General features: G+C 27.9%; 1 protein-coding gene across 4 annotated transcripts; it reads right to left on the bottom strand.

Moving 5' to 3' along the window:
* Positions 1–4,567: 4,567 nt before the first annotated feature.
* On the bottom strand, positions 4,568–15,563 carry LOC145192057 (endoplasmic reticulum metallopeptidase 1-like). Of its 4 annotated transcripts, none has more exons than XM_090084803.1 (11): positions 15,100–15,563; positions 13,054–13,813; positions 12,760–12,933; positions 11,345–11,653; positions 10,789–11,018; positions 10,243–10,608; positions 9,965–10,114; positions 6,119–6,312; positions 5,809–5,927; positions 5,004–5,194; positions 4,568–4,829 (listed from the first exon to the last, which is right to left on the bottom strand). In XM_090084803.1, exons 2-11 carry the CDS (start codon positions 13,799–13,801, stop codon positions 4,662–4,664), a joined length of 2,649 nt encoding a protein of 882 aa, XP_089940929.1. In that variant the 5' UTR covers positions 13,802–13,813; positions 15,100–15,563; the 3' UTR covers positions 4,568–4,661. The 4 variants fall into 4 exon arrangements, with proteins under 4 accessions (XP_089940929.1, XP_089940944.1, XP_089940922.1 ...); XM_090084818.1 differs by having other exon boundaries at positions 13,059–13,813; positions 15,100–15,474; XM_090084796.1 differs by lacking the exon at positions 15,100–15,563 and having other exon boundaries at positions 13,054–13,918.
* Between the last annotated feature and the right edge of the window lie 7,813 nt (positions 15,564–23,376).

Below are 23,376 nucleotides of genomic sequence, written 5' to 3'. Positions count from 1 at the left end.
AAAAGTGCTCAAAAGGAACAAATTACGCACTTCATAATTTCTTTTACGCTTCAACTTAATACGATTTATTGTTTCTTCATCGCTATACGCTTTAAAGTGGTTCAAAAAATTGTCTCACATGACAACGATGCTTTATTTCGTCACGTTTACTAATTGAAAACTTAATGAGCCTTCAATTAGTAAATGTGACTAAATTTGAAGGACTCGTCTCCACAAAAGTAAAATCTTTATCAGATGCCAACTATCAATTAAAATATGCATAAAATTAACTTTGCTGCATTTTTTTTAAATCCATACTTCATATTGTTCAAAGATTTCCTCGTCTCTCACAAACAGTAAATTAATTAATTGTTAACTAGCGTATGTTCAAACGTCGTATATACAAAATGCGCAATTGCAAATTGCTATAAGTGCAAACATGACACCGAGGCTGGACTAATCGTGATTTAGAATAAGAGCCAACAGATAAAAGAGCGTTGCACAATGGGAAAAATGCTCAATTTAACACAAAAAAAGTCTTAACTTTAATTTGAAAGGATTTAGAGATCTGAAATTTTGCACAGGTACATGAATTGACCAAGGCTAACTTGCCACCAAAACGGGCGGTTTAAGGATGGTATCTCCTATATGTACAAAATATGGAAATGCATGTAAATATGAAATCTCAAAAATTTATTATGTAAACAAAAAAATATGGCTAAAAATATATAAATCAAAGCTTTCATTTTACGCATTTGAAATAATAACGAAAATAATTAATTTCATATTTACTTAAATATATATTTTATTATAATTCGTATGCTAAGGTTTTTAATAAGTTTAGGAAAGATAGTAAAAAAATAACATTAAAACTAAAATTTAAGTGCAAATATATAATTTTTTATTTAGCTGTATCAGAAATAATACAAATTTGAATAAAATTGTTAAAATTTCTAACTGTAGATAATGATTTTACTAATATTTAGTATGACCACCTTTGATCATTTTTCTTTATTGCATTTACCTAATAAAAGTTTTTTTGATAGCCACACAGCCTCTTAAGCCAGTTCTTAATAAAGATTGTCGAGCAGTACATGGATGTACTATAGTTCAGATAGCTCGAACAAGTTCTGCGCTTACTTTCTTACGACTTCGTAATGCTGATACTTTTAAAAACTGCTTGGCAAGTGGGGTTAACTTTTTGTTACGACCAGACTTCTTTTTATCCACTACGTCACCAGTTTCGATGTATTTTTTAAATATTTTTTGAACCAAGGATCAGGAACAATTTACACGTTCGGCTTTTTTCACTTGATTATTACCCTTCTCATGTAACAAAATCACGCGATTTTTATCATGAATTAATATTTTTGACATTTAACCAATATTTAAAAGTATTTTCATCAAAATAGAAAACTTTTTCAAAAGAAAATTTTTTTTGACGAAAAAATGTTTAAGTCACAAAGAGAATTTAATAGAAACTAAAAAAATTTCCTTCAAACTAAAATATTTACCAATAAAAAATTTAAAGAAATTTAATAAATGATACAATGATTAATGTATTCATTTTTAAGAGTTGAAACAGGTTCCAAACAAATAAACAAAAAATATGTGAAAAGTGAGACCACTTGAGATCATCGACTATTAAACTTTAATTATCAATAAAAATATTATTTTATAAACAATGTAATAAACTAAAATGAATAAAAATAAACAATCATATAGTTTTTTTCTATAGTAACTTAATATTATATTTGTTTAAACGTACATTTTTCGAAGAATTCCTCAGGCGCTACTATCTTTTACACAATACTATAACGTCGTTGCTTAAAGAGATTTCTGCATTGATTGCATAACCACAGCTCTGTGTTCGCAAAATAATTTTGAATCTTTTAATTGAATCTTAATTAATTTCAGTTATCGATGAAGCTAAAGTTAAGTCATGGAAAAATTGCCATGCAGCATTTCCATCGTTTGTTGTTCCGCTTTCTGGATTCTGAATATTGACAAGAAAGCTCATTTGTGACTTAACATTATTATAATTTATTTTGTACGTTGCGTCATAGTTTTTTCAGTGGAAAAGCAAACATTTCACTTTTTTTTTTCACTTATTGAAAGCCTGTATGATGCGTGCAGAATAAAGTCAAAACATTGTATCTGAATATAAAAAGAAAACAATCTGTATTCTTACAGAGTTTCATGTGTTTTTAGCTTTCCAACATTATATAATTCATTAATTGCTTAGCGCCACAAGCAAGTAATGAATTATATTGAAAATTGCAAAACCGTGAAAAGGTTTTCATCTGATGTGTTAGGTTCAACTCCTTTGAATTTTTGATGATAATGTGGAATGACCACAGCTACCATCACATTCCCATTTATATATCATAACTAACTTTTAAGATTTAATTTAAAAGAGTTTTATTTAATTTGAAAAAATTTCATCTTCTTTTAAAAAAAAAAAAAGCTTTTTTATTGGATAAGCTCTTGAAAAAGTAGACTCGCCCAACATTTTTGCAGCATTTTGTTTTTCTGTTTTGTATCATCTAACTTGAATTGCTTCAAAAAAAATTTTTTATTGTTGTTAGCATCAACAAGAAAAGCATTTTGGAATGTCTTCCTGTTGAACATTTTCCCCAAAATGTCTTAAAAGGTCGGCTTTTTATAGTCGGATATGGCCCCTTTGTTCCTGCATGTTATTTCATTTATTTATCGCCATCTAACTTCTGATATAATAAAAAATTATCCAACCATTGGTTGTTAAGTTCTTCGAACTTTTTCTTGGTCCACTTACATTTTGCTCACTTTGTAGTAAGTTTACAAATAAAAGTTTATATAGCAATATAAATTTTTTGCAATTAGCTCATCGTTTACATCTTCGACAAGTTAAAGTTTTCCATAAATGAATCTCTTCAATGTCAATGACCATCATTTTCGCATCGTCTTTGTCTCGAAACATTATAAAGCTCTCTTTTTAGCATAGAAATGCTATTAAAAAAGAAAAAAAGTATCAGTCACAGTGGCACGTGTTTGCAGCTAATTTTTACGAATTTGTTAGTATACGAACTACTCTAAAACAACGTATAGTATAGACATTCAAGGAAAACTCTGCGGAACTTCTTTTTAAAATTTTAACTAAAGTTAAAAGAGTGATGAAAAACCACTGCACATTTCCATCAAGTTTTTTTTTCACAAAAAGCAAAACATTTTTTTACAATAAAGTGTTAAAAAAAAAAAAAAAAATTTAAGAATGCCTTCAAAACTTCAGTATGCCACGAAACAAGAAAATTAAAAAATCATTTCAGAAGTAAATGATTTATTTCAAAAAAAGTTTATTTAGCACTCCAATGAAATTACAAATTTGATTTTATAGCTCGTCTTTCACAGCTCATAAAAGTGTAAAAAAATAAATAAATAAAATTAACTAATAACAATTAAAACTATGGAAACTTTGACCTGATTGCCTGTCTTCTTTCTGTTTTCAGGTCAGTCAAAACCCTCAGTGAAAACTTTTTCTAAGACAACCTGCCAGTTATGCATTTCATGCTCATCAGCATCTACAAACTTAGTAGCTATCTTACACACTGGAAAGAACATGACAATGAGTTTTGTACTTTAAATTTCCTCTTCATTTGTAGACTTTCATTTCAAGACTTAATTGAAATAAATAGCACTTTTTCATCTTTTGAATTTTAAATTATGCAGAAAACTGACATAGAATATCCGATAAAATATTTCTTGGCTCTTATCGGTATACGATTCCCGTTTGGGTCGGGTCTCGTTCGGTTCCTATCAAGAACCGGACATTCCCTACTCCGGACATTGTAGTCAAATCCTTACAGGTGCTAAACGAATTATTACTCTAAACATTCTACTAAAGAAGACTGATCTCAGGAGAGTTGATTCAAAATTGCAGGAAAAGACTTTTTACAGGAAAGAACTTTCGTCACTCAAAGAACAATGAATCTATTCACTTAAAATTGATGCAGTTTTTCTTGCTTGTAATCCAGCTATATGGAGTTTCTGCCCTGCCAATCTTAATACCAAGCAAAAAATAGTAAACAAGAGAATCAGCAATAACTGTGCAGAGCGTGCTGCTAAGTTAGTGACAGCCTTTAACAATGTGCTAACACTTGATCAAACTAAATAGCAGTTTATATTTCAGATTGTCGAGTATTGCAGATATCTCATGACCATTCCGTTAAACAAAAACTTCAAAACAGAAACAGAAAGTGATTATTGATTACTCTTGTGAATACTTTAACAAGAGACATTTAAATATTGTAACATTTTAGGTTGAGACATGAGTTTAACATGAGATTGTAAACAACCAAAAATGGAAGTTTTTAAATATCGTTACATTTTAGGTTGTTTATAATATGAGATTGTAAACAACCAAATATGGAAGTTTTTAATTATGAATAGGAAGTTGTTTTTTTTTTTTTTATCACCATTTTTTTTTTTTTTTTTTTTTACAACTTTGAATCACTAAAACACATTATTTAAACAAGCGAATTAGAGCTTATTTTCCTAACCACAAATCACATCAAATTAGAGGGTAGCCTAATTAAAATTGAAAAAAAAAAAATTTTTATATACAATTTTGAATTCGCCTAGTAAACATAATTGTAATTGCACGTTTAATTGTTAATATACACGTTTCTTTAAAATCATTTGTGTTTCTACCGGAGGGTGAAGCTATCGTAATTACTGGTCCAAGCAGTATCACAAAAGTAATGCGGAAGAGCAGAAATAGTATCCTGCAAAAACTTTGTTTGCGACATCTTCCCATGCAAATAATGACGTGCTAGACCCATTTCTGCCAAATCAATAGAGATGTCAGATGTACGCTAATACATAAAAAAAAAAAAGGATTTTTTTAAGGGAAACTGCCTATAAATTTCAAATAAATTTCATTTACTGAGTATATGTTAAGGCATCTTACCATTCTTGCAAATATTTTATAAAATTAATAAAAGAAAATTAAACAAAAATACAACAAAAAAACAAAAACAAAATGCAACCTCAAATTCAAGCCAGAATTTCCAACTACTTGCGTAGTAGCCATGAGAGTAAAACACAAAGTAAACATCGCCACCAGGTTCCTGATAATCAAACTCAGTATAAATGTGACTGCCATTTTCCTTGTACAGTGACCAATCGGTTAACATTACACCAGGTTTTAGTGTGAGAAAAAGATTCATATGATCCGGTCCTAAATTAAAATACTTTTTTAGGAAAAGTAGAATATTGTGATGACAGGTCATGAATTTATTATTTTTCACTATGAATCTGGTGTGTAAAATAATTTAGTCACATAAAGTTTCTTAAGCTCATTTAAAACATAAGTGAGCAAATTAACTATGCAAAATACTTATTTTTAAAGTTCAAGCCTTAAGGCATTCCTAAATCCTAAATCTCATTTCTCCAACTACACTCAACACTCTTAATGAAATGCACCTTGGTGTTATCAAAAAAAAAACTACTTTGGCTAATGAAATTTTTTTTTCTCACTAATTCTAAATGTCTTTTACCATCATGAATGTAAGACGCAAAAAAAAAAACTACTTTGGCTAATGAAATTTTTTTTTCTCACTAATTCTAAATGTCTTTTACCATCATGAATGTAAGACGCAAAAAAAAAAACTACTTTGGCTAATGAAATTTTTTTTTCTCACTAATTCTAAATGTCTTTTACCATCATGAATGTAAGACGCAAAAAAAAAAAACTACTTTGGCTAATGAAATTTTTTTTTCTCACTAATTCTAAATGTCTTTTACCATCATGAATGTAAGACGCAAAAAAAAAAAAAACAATAACAGTAATACCTTCAATGTCAAAATGAAAACGTATTCTATTTTCATGAGTTAACTCTCTAGTGTAAATGCTTGTTGAAAGAGGATTTTGACCACCGTCAGGCATTTCTCCTAACAGATACCACTGTTTTCTAAAAAAAAAAAAGAAAAACGTAAAACCATACATACAATACGCTAATTTAAAAAATTTACAACAGGAATTTAATTAACACAACAAAACTACTTCTTAACCAAGAATAGAAAGAGAAATATTTCCTTAATCTGAAGCTGTATGCATAAAAAAATTACTTTAACACATACAAAATATATTTAACTTGAAAACCTTGTTATTACCCTCATAGAATAGTAATAGGGTAAGCTACAATATGAACCTTCACATGCCAAACTTTTCATATTTTTAAAAAATGGAATATCTTCAAGTTCCTTGACTTTAATGTAGTCCATTGGTTGTAACCATATTCCAGAGTCTTGCTTTCGAATAGAACCATCTGAATTGTGGAATGTTCGTATTGTATGCTTAATAATTAAAAATATTTACAATATCAAAATATAATTTTCTAAAGTCAACCATTTAAAATAACCAATAAAATCTAACCATCAAATCCAACAATTATCAGCTGACCATTAAAAATCAACCATCAAAAATTAAAACTTTAGTTGTATATACTGTGGGTATATACAACTAAATTTAAAAAACTTTTAAAAATATGTAATGCTGCCCCATGGTATGGCGGGGGGGAGGGGGAGGGAGGGGAGGGGGAGGGGGGACTTAAACCAACTTAATTGGCCAGGAATAACAAGCCAGTTTTTTCAATATACAATATCAAAATATATATCCATGGCGGGAAAAAATAAAGATGGACTGCATTAATTATTAGTTGGTTCTTTTATAGCTATGTGCTTATGCTAAAGTAATGGCTTATATTGACGCTAAACATGGTTGGTTGCTGGTTGTGTGCTTGTTTTATGTCGTTTCTATTTTGTAGCGAAAAATAAAATAGCCATGCAGCTCTTTAGCATGTTAAATGCAGCTAGATTTATTTTGCTTTGCTACTTCTTTAGGGTGTCTTTACAGTTTTTTTAGTTTATATTGATTATCTAAGCAGTTAGTGATTAAAATAGATTTCAAATTGGCACAGATATACCTTATGGTGTAATGGCAATAGGCAAGTTAAAAAAAGTTGTAACTTTAAATAACTTAAACTGTGTAAAGCCATGACATGGGATGACTTTAAAGTAAGTAAGATGTAAACAAATTTTGGTAAAAATTTATTTAGTACTTCTTTTTTAAATTAAACAATTATTAAGAAAATTCTAATAATTCTTTTTGTGTATATTACATATATATGTATTATACATATTACATATATATGTATTATACATATATAATACATATATATTATACATATATAATACATATATATTATACATATATATTACATATATATATGTATATACATTCACAGTTATTAAGGATATTCTAATGATTCTTCCAATATGAATACTACCTCATACACATAATGTCTCTATTTTATTTTTTGTTGTAGTTGCTTTGTTTCAAGTAATACTGATGTCAATGAAGTTCCTAGGAAATTTTCGCCTGTAACCAACTTTCTTGGTTGAATATTAATTCTTTATCTCTTAGCTCCAATTTTTTTCCACACAAAGCTTACTGCAATAAATGTCAAAAACTGCTTCATTTACTATCATTTTGCAGTATCATTGTCACTTTTAAAATCAGTTCATTTTTTCTGGATATGATTTCACTCCAAAGGTTTGATCCCAGTTGCCTCAAAACCTGATAGAAAACTAGAATTAAAATACTTTTTTTGGTATTGTGGAATATTGTGATAACAAGTTATGCATTTATTATTTTTGAATTTATTAGATTTGCTAAGCTCATTTAAAGTGATAAACAATTATGATAGAAAACCTGATAGAAGATTAGAATTTTCATGAAGATAAATTTCTATGCACAACAGTTTTAAAAGATTTGAAAATGTTGAATGTCTTTTTTTTTTTTTTTTTTGCTCTTTCTGATTGGTAAGAATCAGTTTCCACTTCATTTTCAATAGCCAAAAGAAACAAACATCTAATAGTCGTATAAGGTGTGTGCTGGTTAGGAGAAAAAATTCAAAATAATTATCATGCTCTTTATACAATATAATGATATCCATATTTAGATGCAAAGAAAGGTTATATATGGAAGTATGGAACTGAGTGTTGAACCAATCAGAAAGATATGCATTATTAAACCAAAGAAACTGATTACTTGAATTGTGCATCTTTTAGACCAAATTTCACCATGACTCCCACATATTTTAAACACTATGTATGGAGGAAAAACCTTTACTGTGGTAGTTCTCACAAACATAACAGATGTTAAGCTCTTAGTCTGCATTTTGATTCACTCAGGGTATTTTGTTCCTCTTTTTATAAGTAACTTTAGTCTTCCAGGATCATTAGAAAAACTTGTTTCAAGTTTTTCTCTTCAGAAAGCCTACTACTGCTTTTTATTAAATTATCAAAATATATTATAATAATACTTGTATAATATATTGTATTACATAGTACAATAATACTTGGAATGAATTTGAGCATGACATGCTTAACACTCTGTCCAACAGATAAAAATTCTTTATGCCTTTTCAAAAAGCTTATAAACTAAAGATTCTCCTTAAAACATACAACAGTTCATCCTTCTTTATTTAGAATTCATTTTATTATTCTAATGTCAATTTTTGATAATAGATAACTCTAGCCTCCACATACTTTTACATACGGTTTTCTTGCAAAACAGTAAATAGTGTCTGCCCACCATATGCAAAAACATACTTGTTTTTAGCACTTTTTTTGAATTGTTCTAATTGGAATGCCTTGTTTTTCTTCACATTTTCAAAGAGTCCATTCTTATAATCCTGTATAGCTGCAATAACATTTTCTTTCCTGCAAAAATGGTATCTCCAAGCTCCAACATCTCCATTATATCTTCTTTCCATGTTTAACTTAATAAGTAAAATCCAAACTAATAAGATTGTCCTAAGTTTATGTATGTGATATAAATAGCATATTTTATTGGCTTTTTGATTATCTTTATTTTTAGTTTAATAAATATAGACAGCTTACTTACACATAAAAAACATAAAAATTCATCATTATCATTAAATGCAAATTACAATATATACAATATATAAAATTCAAAATACAATAAAAGTTAAAAAGAATAATTTTCTCATGCTGTTTTGTAAAGTCACACCGCACTTCAATGTTTTTTTTTTTTTTTTTAAAAAAATTTTTAATTATTTTAACTTAAAAAAGATTTTTATTCTATATAAACTAATTTGGAAAACCAAGATTAATATGGCTATTGCACTTATAAAATATGCTTTAAGCATAAGAAGTATTAAGACATTTGACAGAATGTCAACATAACCCTTTTTTAAATTGTTTGTTTTTTTGATGTCTAAATATTGCAACCAATGTTTATACCTTTTTATTTTAAATTGATAAGTGATAAACCAATGTTTAAAAAACTTTTAAAAAGTTACTATTAATGCACTATGTAACATTTCTGTGGGAACCCTCTCACTGTGTAATGTCACCCTGCTTATGTAAAGTCACCCCAAATCACAGTATGTGAATACAACATTTTATGATGTTATTATATATTTCACAGTTAACATAAAGTCTTATAAATCTAAAATTTGAAATAACAGTGATTCAAAAGTTCTTATGCAATGCTAACTTGTAAAAAATGCTAAAGCATTAAAGTCTGTGGCATTAAAACCTAAAGGTTTCTATACATGCATAATTTTAAGATGTAATTATCATAAAATTAAGTTTTAATCTTCAAGTTAACTAGCATTTAATCTGACAAGATGCTATTAAATTCAAAAAAAAATTTTTTTAGCACTTGTCAAGTAATGTAGGGTCAAAGTATTTAAAACACAGTCATTAACTCATGGCATTAAAACTTAACATTTTAGGTTTCAAATAGCAAGATACTACAACAACAATAAATCCTATTATAAGCAATTTTAGTAACAATCTTTCACAAACTACCATGAAATATAAATCAAGCATATATATTCTAAATTTAGTCTATATATTTATGACCTAATTACTGTCACTATAATCTTCAAATCATTAGAAATCAATTTAACCTTACTTGCATAAAAATACGCTTTGGAGTGGTATAATGACCAACTTGAAAAGGCTCTAGTTGGCCACTTAATGCAGCAAGTAGAGATATAAGGGAGAGTAAAGCAGTTAAGGCAACAAGCTTATGTCCATTTTTAGCTCCATGAAAAAGATTAAACTAAAACAAATAAATTGAAATCAACAGGAACTAAGAACTTAGATATGCTTTGTTTTAACTACAACAAAAAAAACTTTAAGACAAAAAAATAGCCAAATAAAATAGTCAAATAGAAACACAAAACTTACCAAATAAAGCAATATGAAAATACAAGAAAACCCTGTAGTTATTGCCAATACTGCATCCCCTGGTATTTCAGTCCCAGATCTTCCAAATAAGGGTACAAAAAACTTATACAAAATTTGCAGATGATACATGGTGACCAAAATAGGGAGTATTGATCCCAGTACATGCAAAACTAAAACTTTTGTATGATTTCTGCTATGTGTTAGCTTTAAATAATCATATGGAAGGCATATGCATAAAAAAGGAAAGAAAAGCCAAAGCCATATTAAAAAAGATGATTTAATTTCATACTGGTTCAATACAAACAAGAAGCAAGAATAAGTTAACAAAACAGCATACATAAAAGACCGAATATTTACTTGTGACAACTAAAAGAAAAGAAAAATAAATGTCAATAATATACCATTTAAAATGTAAAGATGACTTTTAAAAGCTTAGAAATCTTGCAGCCCATAATGCAAGCTTTGAATTAAGTATTAATAGAATACAAGAATATAGAAATACATTTATATGATTCAAAAATTTAAAATGATCATAAACAATCTTACCTTATTAATTATAAAATTTCCCAAATAATGTCCCAAACTAATACCAAACAAAGCTGGAAAACCAAATAAGGGTATTGCAAACCACATATGAGTATACCAAGTCATCATCGCATTAAATTTTATAAGAATATAGGAAACTCCCAAAGCCGATAAAAGTCCCATTATATTTGAGATGTTAACTACAAGTAGGGATAAAATAACAGACCCAAACGTGGCAGCCTCAGGATCAGCTGAAATAAAATATTAACTTAATGCAATACAATCTTTTTAATACAACTTCTTGAGGTTTGAATAACTCAGTCACTAAACTGGGGTGCCTGGACACTAGAGTAACTGAGCCACTATTTGTGATTTTATTTCCCTGCTAATTATTTTCTTGTTCACTTGCAATCAATAGATTAGAAAAAACTCATAATAAGACAATAATTTATTAAAAGAATGAAGCAGAGAAATAAAAGATACAATTTGCAAAGAAACAAAATAACAAACAGTGGCCAAAGTCACCCAAGTTAATGGAATATAATAGGTTAGTAAAAAAAGAGTCATAAACAAAAACCTGATAACTTCACTTGCTTGAAGAGTCGTAGCAAAATATATAAAACAATGACAGAGCAGCTCAGGTAGCACAACAATTTATGCAAGCGAAATGGATAACACACCATGAATAATCCAAGAAAATCATAAAAAATGGTATTTCCATGCTTATAATCTGCGGGATGTTTTAAGTAGTCTGAATTTGCTATTGTCTTTATCAATCCAAGAATGTTCTCACCAGATCGCTGGATAGAGCCAACAGGGATGGCTTTTGCAATGTCATGGCGAGTATGATAAACATAACCATTACTTATAAAAGCCAGATCAATACCTATGTCAATATCAGAATAAAAAAAAATCTCTATAGAAAGCAAATTTCCTATAAAAAGAAAAGCAGAAAAGCAAATATTCTAAGTTTAAAAGAGTTTTGTTCATGAAAGTATAGGTTCAGATTACATCAGATTAAGTTTTTTTTTAGAGAAAATAATACATTTAAATTTATTCTCAAATTTAACAAGATCTTTTATTTCCTTACTTGCTCTTATTTTAATTTTAAGTTTTCAATACTGATAGTTTGTAGTCTGAAGAATGATCTGAGTTTAATGAGATATATTTTGAATTAAAATTCTGTTTGATGATTTATTGACTTCAAAAAAGAAAATAGTGTCATTATATATATATATATATATATATATATATATATATATATATATATATATATATATATATATATATATATATATATATATATATAATGTAGGATTTGTTATTTCAAATGAGCTCAAGCATTTTTATGAAGAATAAACCATGTCTTTCTATCAGCCAATCATTCTATTTTCTATCAATCACTTGCTTTAGCTGAAACAATAGTTCAAATTATAGTTGATGGTATGGTTTTCAGGTAGCAGGTTACAATAGAGAGTTTTCTCAAAATCCTATTAAAGACACAGCATTATCTTCATTAAAAGGCAAAAATGTTGTTTTTAACCATTGAGAAATGGAACTTTTCCTGACCAAAAAGGTTAAAAAAAAGTTAATTTTTATTTAATTATATCTGAAACTTTGTTAACCTTGATATCAATTGACTATTAAATAGGTTGATTGGAGTTGCCTTGATAAAGATTTTTTTCTATCAAAGCACATCAACATCTAACATGAGTGCACCCCAGCTGAAGAACAAAGCAATAAAGCTATTTTTGATCTTATTTCACTTACTACTGCTGCAACAATGTTAGTTTTTCTGGTAACACTTTGAAAAAAAAATATGTAACAGATTTCCATAAAAACTGTAACTTTTTATCTTTTTTGTGTAAAAGAATTCAAATTCTAGAAATTCACATAGCATAATAACATAATTTCTTTGTCATATGGAATCATTCTGACCATTAAGAGAAAACAGAATTACTTAACAATGACCCAAAATTACAATATTTATACCAACAAGTTTTCCATAACGCACAAAAACACGAAAATCAGTATCAGATGGAACTAATCCAGCTTGAAAAATTTCTTGAGCAACAACTGAAGCAAAAGGGTAATTAGCTGATGAAGCATATGACTGGAGTATCCATGGATGTTCTGGACCAGTCTGAAACACAAATTCACGGCCACCTTAATGAAAATGTATAAAAACAATAAATATGGTAAAATATTAGTTTTTGCACAGTCTCAAAAACGGTGATAAAATTTAAGTAAGAACTTCAGTTTGTAAAAATCAAAAAGTAATTAAACCTGACCCTGCAGCCTCCACATTAACAACAGCTTTTACCAATGGAAACCATTTATGTTCTGAAACAAATCCATGACTTCCTGCAAGTAAACCTTCTTCTGCACCGTTAAACAAAAAAATCACTCCATGCTTTAACTGGGCAGGATTACTGAAAGCAATACATCGTAAAACTTCTAATAAAACAGCACAACTTACTCCATCATCACTGGCACCTTCGGTCTTCATGACAGTATCATAATGAGCATTTGCTAATAAATATGTATCTGTAGGATTAGATGAGATCTTAACCAATACATTAGTAATATTTTCATAAACACTCGTGAAAGCAACAATGTTCTGGACAAAAGCAAATGAACCTGATACTGTTTGTACATCAATTTCAATATTAAAACCCTTATTAGCTTCATTCTTAATAGCATTCAACTTTTTAATGAGTAGGTTTACAGCTTCTATATCATTTTCATAACTCCCTGCAACACGGGGACCTATGTTAGTTAGGTCAAATAAGTGCTCTTGAGCTCGAGAACCACTAAAAGTATCGTTTGCACTAGTTACATCTTCAGCAATAGGAAGAAATAAATCAGATACTCTAACACTATACATAAGTAAAAATAATACTAGAATAACTCCCAAAAGGTGAACTGCACCATAATAATGGTGTTGAACATACAGGGGTTTCATATTGGACTTTTTGAAATTAAAGCTTTCACTCTGAATTGGCTCACGAGGTTTTCGTTGGCGAACAGACATTTTAATCAGCTCCTAGTAAATAGCAATTTTAAAAAATGCTTGTTCTTGGGTTAAGTTTAATTTCTCTTTATAATGATTATTTTCTACAACAGCAAAGAAAAATGAAGATTAGTAAGTTAGCAGTTTCAAGTGTATGTGTATATATAAACAACATGTACATGCATAAATGTAAACATACTATATATTAAAAAATGAAAAGTAAACAAAGATTATGTAATATTTCTCTTATCATAATAATTTTTAAAATAAGAAAACTTTTTTCTACAAAGATGTTCATGAATCTTTACTTTATTTCTAAGTGAAAAGAACTAAAAATTTAAATTAATTCCCACAACATAAGCTAAAAAAATTCAAAAGCGTATAATTACATAAACAGTGTAACTACATGCTTTAGCAACATAAGCAATGTGATAATAACCTAAATTCATTTTAAAGAAAAACAAGTTTTAAAACCATAATATTATAGCTATTAATGTAACTATGAATTAACTTGATTTTTTTTAAGTAATTTTTTGGCATAAATATGATATTTTATGATCCACTAAAATTTTACAAACTGAATAGTTAAGATGTTGTAAGTGATTCTATATTTTAAAATTAAAAAGCATTTGCTTACAAAAAACAACAAAGTAATCAAATAAACTACTTGAATTTGCACACAAAAATGTCAGTATGTCCTAATTTTATTATTGGAAAAATATTTCTTGACAGATGAAAGAAAGTTTGAGCTAAAAACATTGAAAAGACAGAGAGTTTGGTGTAAAAAATCAGAATGCCTGCTCACCAAATGCATACAACCTAAAGTGAAGCATGACAAAGGCTCAGTAATAGTTTGGGATTATTTTTCATGGAAAGATGTTAGTAAATTAGAAATATTTTAAAAAGAATTAAAATTTTAATGGAGAATCTTAAGCTGTTTTAAATAGTTTAAAGAAATAGATAAAGCTGTTAATTAGTTCGTTTACACACACGTAAACACACAATATAACTCCATTTTACAACAACAAAGTTGCTAAATTTAATACAAAAAATATATATATTTAACAAATTTTTATTGTAGAGAGTAGATGATTAAGAAGTCAAACTGTTTGTTAGGATATAATCTTAAAGTACTCACACAATATTAAGGTAAATAGTCTAAATTTAAGTAATTTTTAAGCTTACTACATTAAATATTGTAGTTTAAATGGACAAACATCAGTAGTTTTACATCAATTGCTAATCAGCATTTAGTTAATATACAGATTTTGTTTTTAACAAACAATAAACAAACCTTTTATATGCAATAGCAAACTTACTTAAGACAAATTTGGAAGTAATACATCAGTAAAAGATACATGAAGGCATCTTGTATTTTTTTTTAGTCGGGAGAAAGGCTTATCAATACTTGCTTTTTTTTTCGAATTGTGAAGATTTTAACCGGACGAGGCTTCATATAGCTACCATCGAATGAAGGAGATACTCGAATGCTTTAAGCTCAAAAAAAAAAAAAAAAAAACTCTTTTCACGTTTTTTTCTCTCCAGCAAATAATCGAAGGAGTTTCTCCTAAAGTTGTTTGCTTTTCAAGAGCAATCGTTTTCACACCTTTTCCAAATCACGATTGAAATTCTCCATATATTACACGAGTTCTCTAGATTTTAGTTGTGATAAGGATAGTAGCAGCTGCTTGTCCAAAAGTCAAAAAAGTTACAATATGAAACTCTACAACTATTAAATTGACAATCATCAATGCGGTGCACTTTTTCCCTTTGCTCGTTGACTAACCAGTTTAGTGCAGTTTTTACTTTCAGTAGCATTTGCATGAATAGTGGGCGTTTGATTCATTAATATTTTGACAAAACAATTTCACCCTCTGTTAAAGATAGTGAAAGGTCTTTTTTTCTAATGATTAAAAATGACGACATAGGGCTTTAGCACATTTCAAAGATGCTTAACACGCGCAACAAGTGTTGGGATCCTTAAAAGAACAAAACAAAGTGAACAAAAAAAAGACGTAAGAGCACTCTAAAAATTAAAATACAACACAGGGTGGCCAAACTGCATTCTTTACATTCTGCGGCTTACTGAAATGATTGTATTATGTTATGTAATATCAAATTTGTATCGAAAATGGTTACAATATCTTGACAAAATTACCGTGGTGTAACCTAACAAAGTCCTATGCTTTAAGAAAGTCCTAATTTAAGAAATAACAAATTTCGTATACATAAAATAAACATTTAGAGAAAAAAGTTGAGTTATTTTATCTAGCTAGATATCTAGTTAAAACAACAAAGTTATTTTCCGCAAATGTTTCTTTTATATATACGAAATTTGTCATTTCTTAAATTAGGACTTTCTTAAAGCATAGGGCTTTGTTAGGTCATACCATGGTAAGTTGACTACAAAAAAATATTTTCAAGAAGAGTGGGAAAATGAGTAAGTATTTTTTGACTAAGAAAATAAACCCATGTGTTTAATATACAACCCAGTTTTTTTATTAAGATAAGATCATCTTAATGGCCGTTTTAAAACAAAGGACATTTACTAAGGAATATCCATCAAATTCAGATCAAATAAAGAATATTAACAAATAAGAAAGAAATTTTAACAATTGAACTTTTAAAGTTTGGAAGATTCCAAAAGTTTAGACCCTTACAGTAATAGAGAATCTTTTTTCTTTTTAGGTCCAAATGAATCTAAACTTTGATAATTAATTTCATGAATTTATACTTGGCTTACAGCTGAACAAAAGGATATTAGTACTAAAGCTTTCAGTATAGCTCTTGATGAATTAACAGATGTTCAAGATAAAGACTAAAAAACAGCACTTGTTTGCTGTCACAAATGTTTATAAAAGAACATTTTCAGGACTTGTTTACACTAAAAGACATAACCCATGGTGTTGACAAAAAAGAAGCTCTTAATATACTTCTAGTTAACACCACAACACTTTTTAACAAGCTTATGAACATTGCTAAAAATTATGTACTGAAAATGTTAGGCAGTTAATTGTGTAATGGACTGAGAATATATGTACAATTATTAAAAAATTTAAGAGTTAGAACTTTCAGAAACTCAGTTTAACACCAATGAACTTTACTGCATCAAATGGTGGATTCAAGTGACATTATTTTTGTTTGAAAAAGAAAAACTTAATAATAAGAACTGTTTTCCAGACTTAACATTTTGTACAAGTATTGCATTATTTATAAAGTTTATAACGTGTTATTTCCCTCTTAAGAGAAATAAAAGAATTGTCATTGACTATTTTTGTTTTGAGAAAAAAGTTACCATATTTCAAATAGACAAAAAAAACTTTCATGGTACTTATCTAATAATCAGTATGATAATAAGCTTGAATCATAAAGAGGAAATTGCAATGTTTACTAGAAGACTTTGAAAACAAGTTCAAAGAGGTGCAAATAGTAAATATAGTTAAAGATAAAAGCTTCAACTGGAGCCAATATATCTAAAAGGAGACCAAAATCTTCTGATGTTCAGTATCTCTAATGAATATTTGGAAGATTGTGAAGTTAGATATTCCCAACTGATTTTAGTTCAATTACTCATTTAAAATTGTATTGTAGAATTCTAAAGTTAAATTACTGTGCAACTCTTACCAGTGAAAATTGGCGAGTTACTTAGAACATCAAGAACCATCTTTAAAACAGATTTAAGTAAACTTATGAATTAAAGTCATACTCATAATATCATAGCTTCTCATATTCTGCATAATTCTCCACAGAGGAATCATTTTTCTCAACAAAAGGGTGACAAATGACTTTCTTGATTGTCAAGATTTACTTTGTTAAGGGAGGTTGTTTTTTTTGTAATAAATTAATATAATAATTTTTTTATAATAAAATTTAAATTTTATAAAATTTAAGCAATTTAAGCAATTTTAAGCAATTTTAACTCATTTTTCTTGAAAACTTTGTTGTATGTCATCATAGTGTTTTACAAAGTAGATTCTAAAATTGTCTTATTCTCTTTAGCTTGTTAACCATTAACTTGTTTTTGTTAATTGCAATATGCAAACTCAAAAATTTAAACTAGTATTTCTATAAATTATAAATAAATTCCAATAAATTTTATTTACCCCCCCCCCATGAGAATCCTCTTGATGATTGAAAAAGTCTCAAGTTGTTTTTATGATCATAATGAGCGAATTGGGCATAATTAGGCTCAGAATTGGGCAAAATGCTAATCATATTGAACTTCTGATACATTAAACTTCTAAATTTGGGGCTTCAGGTGTCATGATTTTTTATCATCTTCAAGTAAGTTAAGTTAGATGTAAATAAAGTTAAAGTAAATACTTTTAGCCCAGTTAATGCAGCTTCAAAGTATTAGAAAAAAAACGGATATCAATCTATGCATTAAAACTAGGGATAAAAGATTTGTTTTTTGCGGTATTTACGTTCTTAAAAACTTTGAGCACTTATAAGTCATGAGTCATGCTTTTTTCAAGCGACACGCGCACCAAAATGTGCAGTAAAGAAAATATCGTTCACATTCTATTTTAAACGCATTTTAACAGTCTTATACCCCATTCACACCAACAAAACCCGAGTTTTAAAAACACTCGCTTTTAAAACGGTATTCAGTTTAAACCTTTTTTTAATCATCCTTGTCACACCAGAATAAATCAGGTTTATTTTTACGAAACCGAATAAAATTTAAATTAGCAAACTCAAGTAAATGTTCTTTTATATAATAATTTGGTCACGTCTACTTTGAAGTATTTTTTAAAAACAAAAAAAAAAAAAGAAAATTCACGAAATGAAGAGATATCGATTTTCAAAGATATCGAAGAAAAAATTGTTATTTAAACACAAATCACACTTATAATACACATAAATATATGCTTAACTGTATCATATATGACCTATGAGAGATGAAAAGAGAGAATGTTAATATAATACGTATAAAAATAATTTTTTCAATTATGTTATTATTATTATTATTGTTATTATTATTATTATTATTGTTATTATTATTATTATTATTATTATTATTATTATTATTATTGTTATTATAATTATTATTATTATTATTATTATTATTATTATTATTATTATTATTATTATTACTATTATTATTATTATTATTATTATTATTATTGTTATTATTATTATTATTATTATTATTATTATTATTATTATTACTATTATTATTATTATTATTATTATTATTATTATTATTATTATTATTATTATTATTATTATTATTATTATTATTATTGTTATTATTATTATTATTATTATTGTTATTATAATTATTATTATTATTATTATTATTACTATTATTATTATTATTATTATTATTATTATTATTATTATTATTATTATTATTATTATTATTATCATTATTATTATTATTATTATTATTATTATTATTATTATTATTATTATTGTTGTTATTATTATTATTATTATTATTATTATTATTATTATTATTATTATTATTATTATTATTATTATTATTATTATTATTATATAGATTTATAAAACCTCACGGCTTTCAAACAAGAGTTTTTTAACAAAGTAACCTCACGATGTTGTCTTACTTAGCTACCGTTTTTTAAACTCATTTATTTGAAACAAGGTTTTAAAAGGCAGTGTGAATGGAAAATGTGTCACTAGTTGATTAAAACAAGTTTTATTTTTTGTGTGAATGGATAATTAGTAAAAAACGAAGTTTACTGACTAATCTATTGTTTGCGGTATGAATACTGTATTTTGCGGTATTTTAAAAAATAGCCATAATGTAATTCTTATGAGAAAAAATGCTTTAAGTTTAAGCAACATTAAGGTTAAATTGCTTTTATTGCATTTTAGTTTATAAGGATGAAAGAAATTTTTTTTTTTAACTTCTCAATATATTCAAAAATTTACTAAAAACATAAAATACTTATTATTGAATATCAGCTGGTCTTCCACGCTGCTTTTTAGCAACAGGTTCAGATGACTTTGATTTTGTTTTCACTTTTTTTTATCTATATTAGTTTATTAAAATGAATATTTTGACTTGAGTGATTGTGTTAGAACATGAAAACAAGACGTGCAACATCTTTTAATTCCCTATCATTTCCCTTAATGTAATCTTTGAAAGAGCGATGGTTTTTTTCATCCAGATTCAGTTTTAGAGAATAGAAAATCACCGCTAACAGCTCAGCGTAGTTAAGGTGCTTTTCAAAAAACTGCCGTCAGTCGGTTATTAGTTTGAACAATCGAGATATTTCCGGTAAACATCTGGTCCGCAATAAACCATTAGATATTTTATTGCAGAAACACGTTTATTTGCGCATAAGCTATAATTTCCAGACCTGTGAAATCTGATGTTCTTGGACTCTATTTTTTAAGTTAAACCTTGCTTGGTGCTGGAAATATCTTAATTATTGCAAAGACATTTAAACAATAGAAAATTCATTGAGAAAGTAGAAGAAAAAGAGCTACAACTCCTAGCATCTCATTTTTTTGAGTACTTTTACTTAATAAGTGGGTAACATAGTAATTTTGAGTAAAAATAACATGTTTTTTATAAAATTATCAGCTTTAAACACTTTACAAATGTTCTAGCTCTTTTGATTTATAATCATGTTCAAATTAAGGATACTTTGTAATTTCATTTACGTTAATTTGATGCAAACCGACAGAGCAAAATTGCAAAATACCTCAAATATACACTTTACAAAAACCCAAAATACTGTCACACATTCTTTTTTTTTTTTTTTTTTTTTTTTTTAACACAAGCAGATATAGTTTTCATAAAAAATATTGAATTCAAATGTATTTCATCTCATTTAAAACTTAAGTTATAGGTTGTCAAAGTTAGGAATTTTGTTGGAATTCTCGGATAAAATTTTACTGACTCGCCTTACTACGCTGAGAGTAAACTTTCTTTCAAAATGACCCTGGGTTTTTAACATAGAACAATTAGCTCCAAAACAATTACGGGCAGCGATGCTTTCTTTAGGTCTTGATGAATTAATTTTGTAAACTGTTTCCGCACCTTTTTCTAGAAATAATTCTCTTCATGCTCGGGTTTAATTCAAAATTTCTCTCATCAACATTGTAGAAAGCATCTGCACGATCGAGGAATTATTTATTAAATTCTTTATTTGTCATAAATTATCGTTTTGTGAAGTGAACCATTCTTTTCTAAACAATTGCTAAAAGTTTCAAAAAATCTCTTGATTGTGCTGCCTGGAACCGTTACTGCTGCGCTGCTAATAGATTCAGAGACACGAAGAACTATACCAGGATTTCTTTTAAAGAATGATTTTATCCAATATTCAGTTTAAAGTACATTTTTGAACTGTGGATTATCGGAAAATCCGCAAAGCTTTCGGGGGTCTGAAGCAGCCTTAATTAAATAATCCTTCGTTTTAGGATCAGCCTAAAAATTGGATGACACACCAAGCCTTGCAATTTATTGTTCTTCTTTAAGTTCAGTAAACACATTTTCAGGAACAGTTTTCTTCAGACCTTCTCCATTTTGTTGTTTTTTTAAATGCCACCTAATGGTTTGCTTTGTAGTGGCATACTTTTTAGAGGATGCATTAACTGATAAGGTTTCTTTGGAAACTATTTATAAAGCTACAATTGGAGAAAGAACTTCATATTTCTCATATTTTCGAGAGTGGCAATTGTTGCTTCCTTTACTTCAAAACTATTAGATTTTCCATAAATACAGCATAAATTACTTAAATTACTTTCATCAATCAAAAAATTATTAATTAATTGTTTCAAAATTAGTTTAAAATAATTAAAAATTAATAGAATTAATTCAAAAAAACTTTTTATGCAAAATTTACACTTACGCGTTAATATGTCATAAAAACAGATTTTTTTTTTTTTACCGCAAAAAACAGATTAAATGTTTACATATCTTTAAAGTCGTTTATCACTTGAATTACCAAATAAATTCCCAATGAGAAATCAAAAATATAAAAGATAAGCTTGTTTTATTTTAATATTAATTGTCATCCTACAAGCTGATATCCATAAAGTCTAGAAAAAGATGATAATCTTGAATTATCGCAAAATTTTGTTTTGTTGAAGGAAAATTTCAATTATCTAAGGGCCTGTTTATATGAAAAGCGGGGTGGCTTGTTTGCCGAGCCAGCCCGTTTGCCGAGATATCGACATCAACAATATTTTAACTTAATTTTATTTTGCGTTTGTATGAATAAACGAGCTATCCGGATAGCGAGATCTCACTGTTTTTTGCCACTGATCTCTGTAATAACTGGATAGCGGTTTTTTGCCAAGATCTCGGCAAACGGGCCGGTTAATTTCTTATATAAATTTGTACGCATGCGTACAAATTCTTACATTTTTAAAATTTGAAAGCTTCCGCATAAAATAATAAATTTAATAATAAAACTTGAAACTTCTGTGTACTTAAAATTTTAGTTGTTTTACTTTTATAATTTACCAAAGATCCAGTATCTTTTAAGTTATATAAAGTGATAGCTACTTTTTTATCTGCTGATAGCAGGGCCGCCGAGAGGGGGGGGGGGGGCCAAAGGGACAGTTTGTCCCGGGCGGCAGATGTCGATGGGGCGCCAGATGCCGAAGTAAAATAAAAATAGTTTTTTTAATCTTAAAATGCCATAATTGAAATGTATATATTACTCGCGTTATAACATTATTTTTAATTCCTCGAAAATTTCAGAATTTAGAAAGTAATAGTAAATATTTTTCAACTCTTTACGATCAACTTATGGTAATTCATGTTTATGATTTATATTTAACTATTGAAATATTGATTTATGACATTAGCTTTTTGAGATTGAGTTTATAATCTTTTGATGAATTTGCATAGTTGACAATGCCATTATTTTATTGATGCGTACGGTTATTTACAGTAACTGTTAATAATGAATCGTAAAAAACTTTCTTGTGCCCAAAATAGGGCATTGGCTTCCAAAAGGGTAAAAGAATGTGAAGAAGATAAACAAATGCTCCAAGAATTACGTTGGTTTTACAAAGCTACTAATCAAAATACCGATTTGTATATATATATATATATAAATATAATTTTTTGAAGCAATTTACAAATATTTTCGAAATTAATCATTTTTCACACAATGCCAATATCCGTTGCAGAGGGTGAAAGATCTTTTCGTAAACCTAAGATTATAAAAAACCATTTTAGAGCCACCATGGGACAAGAGCCACTTTCAAATCTTATGATGGTGTCTATTGAAAATGATCTCGCGAAATCAGTGTAATATAATGAAATAATTTATAATTTTGTCTCTAAAAAAGCTCAAAAATTTTATTTAAAATAGGAATTGTTTATGATGCGGTTAGTTAGCAAAAAATGAAATAAAGTTAAAGTAGCTATAAAGGCATAATGTACTTTTTTGCTTCTATGCTAAGTATATATATGAAGCGAAATCTACAAGGGCGCCAAAAAAGGTTTTGTCCCAGGCGGCTTGAAGGCTCTCGGCGGCCCTGGCTGATAGAGCTCTAGAGTTAGGCGAAAAATGGTCAGGAGATAAATAAGGGCTTAACTCTGAAACCAAATTCATGAAAAGAAACTGTGAAAGCCTAAAATTTGTTTTCCATACATCAATGGA

This window comes from Hydra viridissima, unplaced genomic scaffold, assembly GCF_058129835.1.
Source record: "Hydra viridissima isolate aposymbiotic clone 2 unplaced genomic scaffold, HvirCarnegie_v1 scaffold_1, whole genome shotgun sequence".
Taxonomy (NCBI): Eukaryota; Metazoa; Cnidaria; class Hydrozoa; order Anthoathecata; family Hydridae; genus Hydra; species Hydra viridissima.
This window is presented reverse-complemented; position numbering and strand designations above follow the sequence as displayed.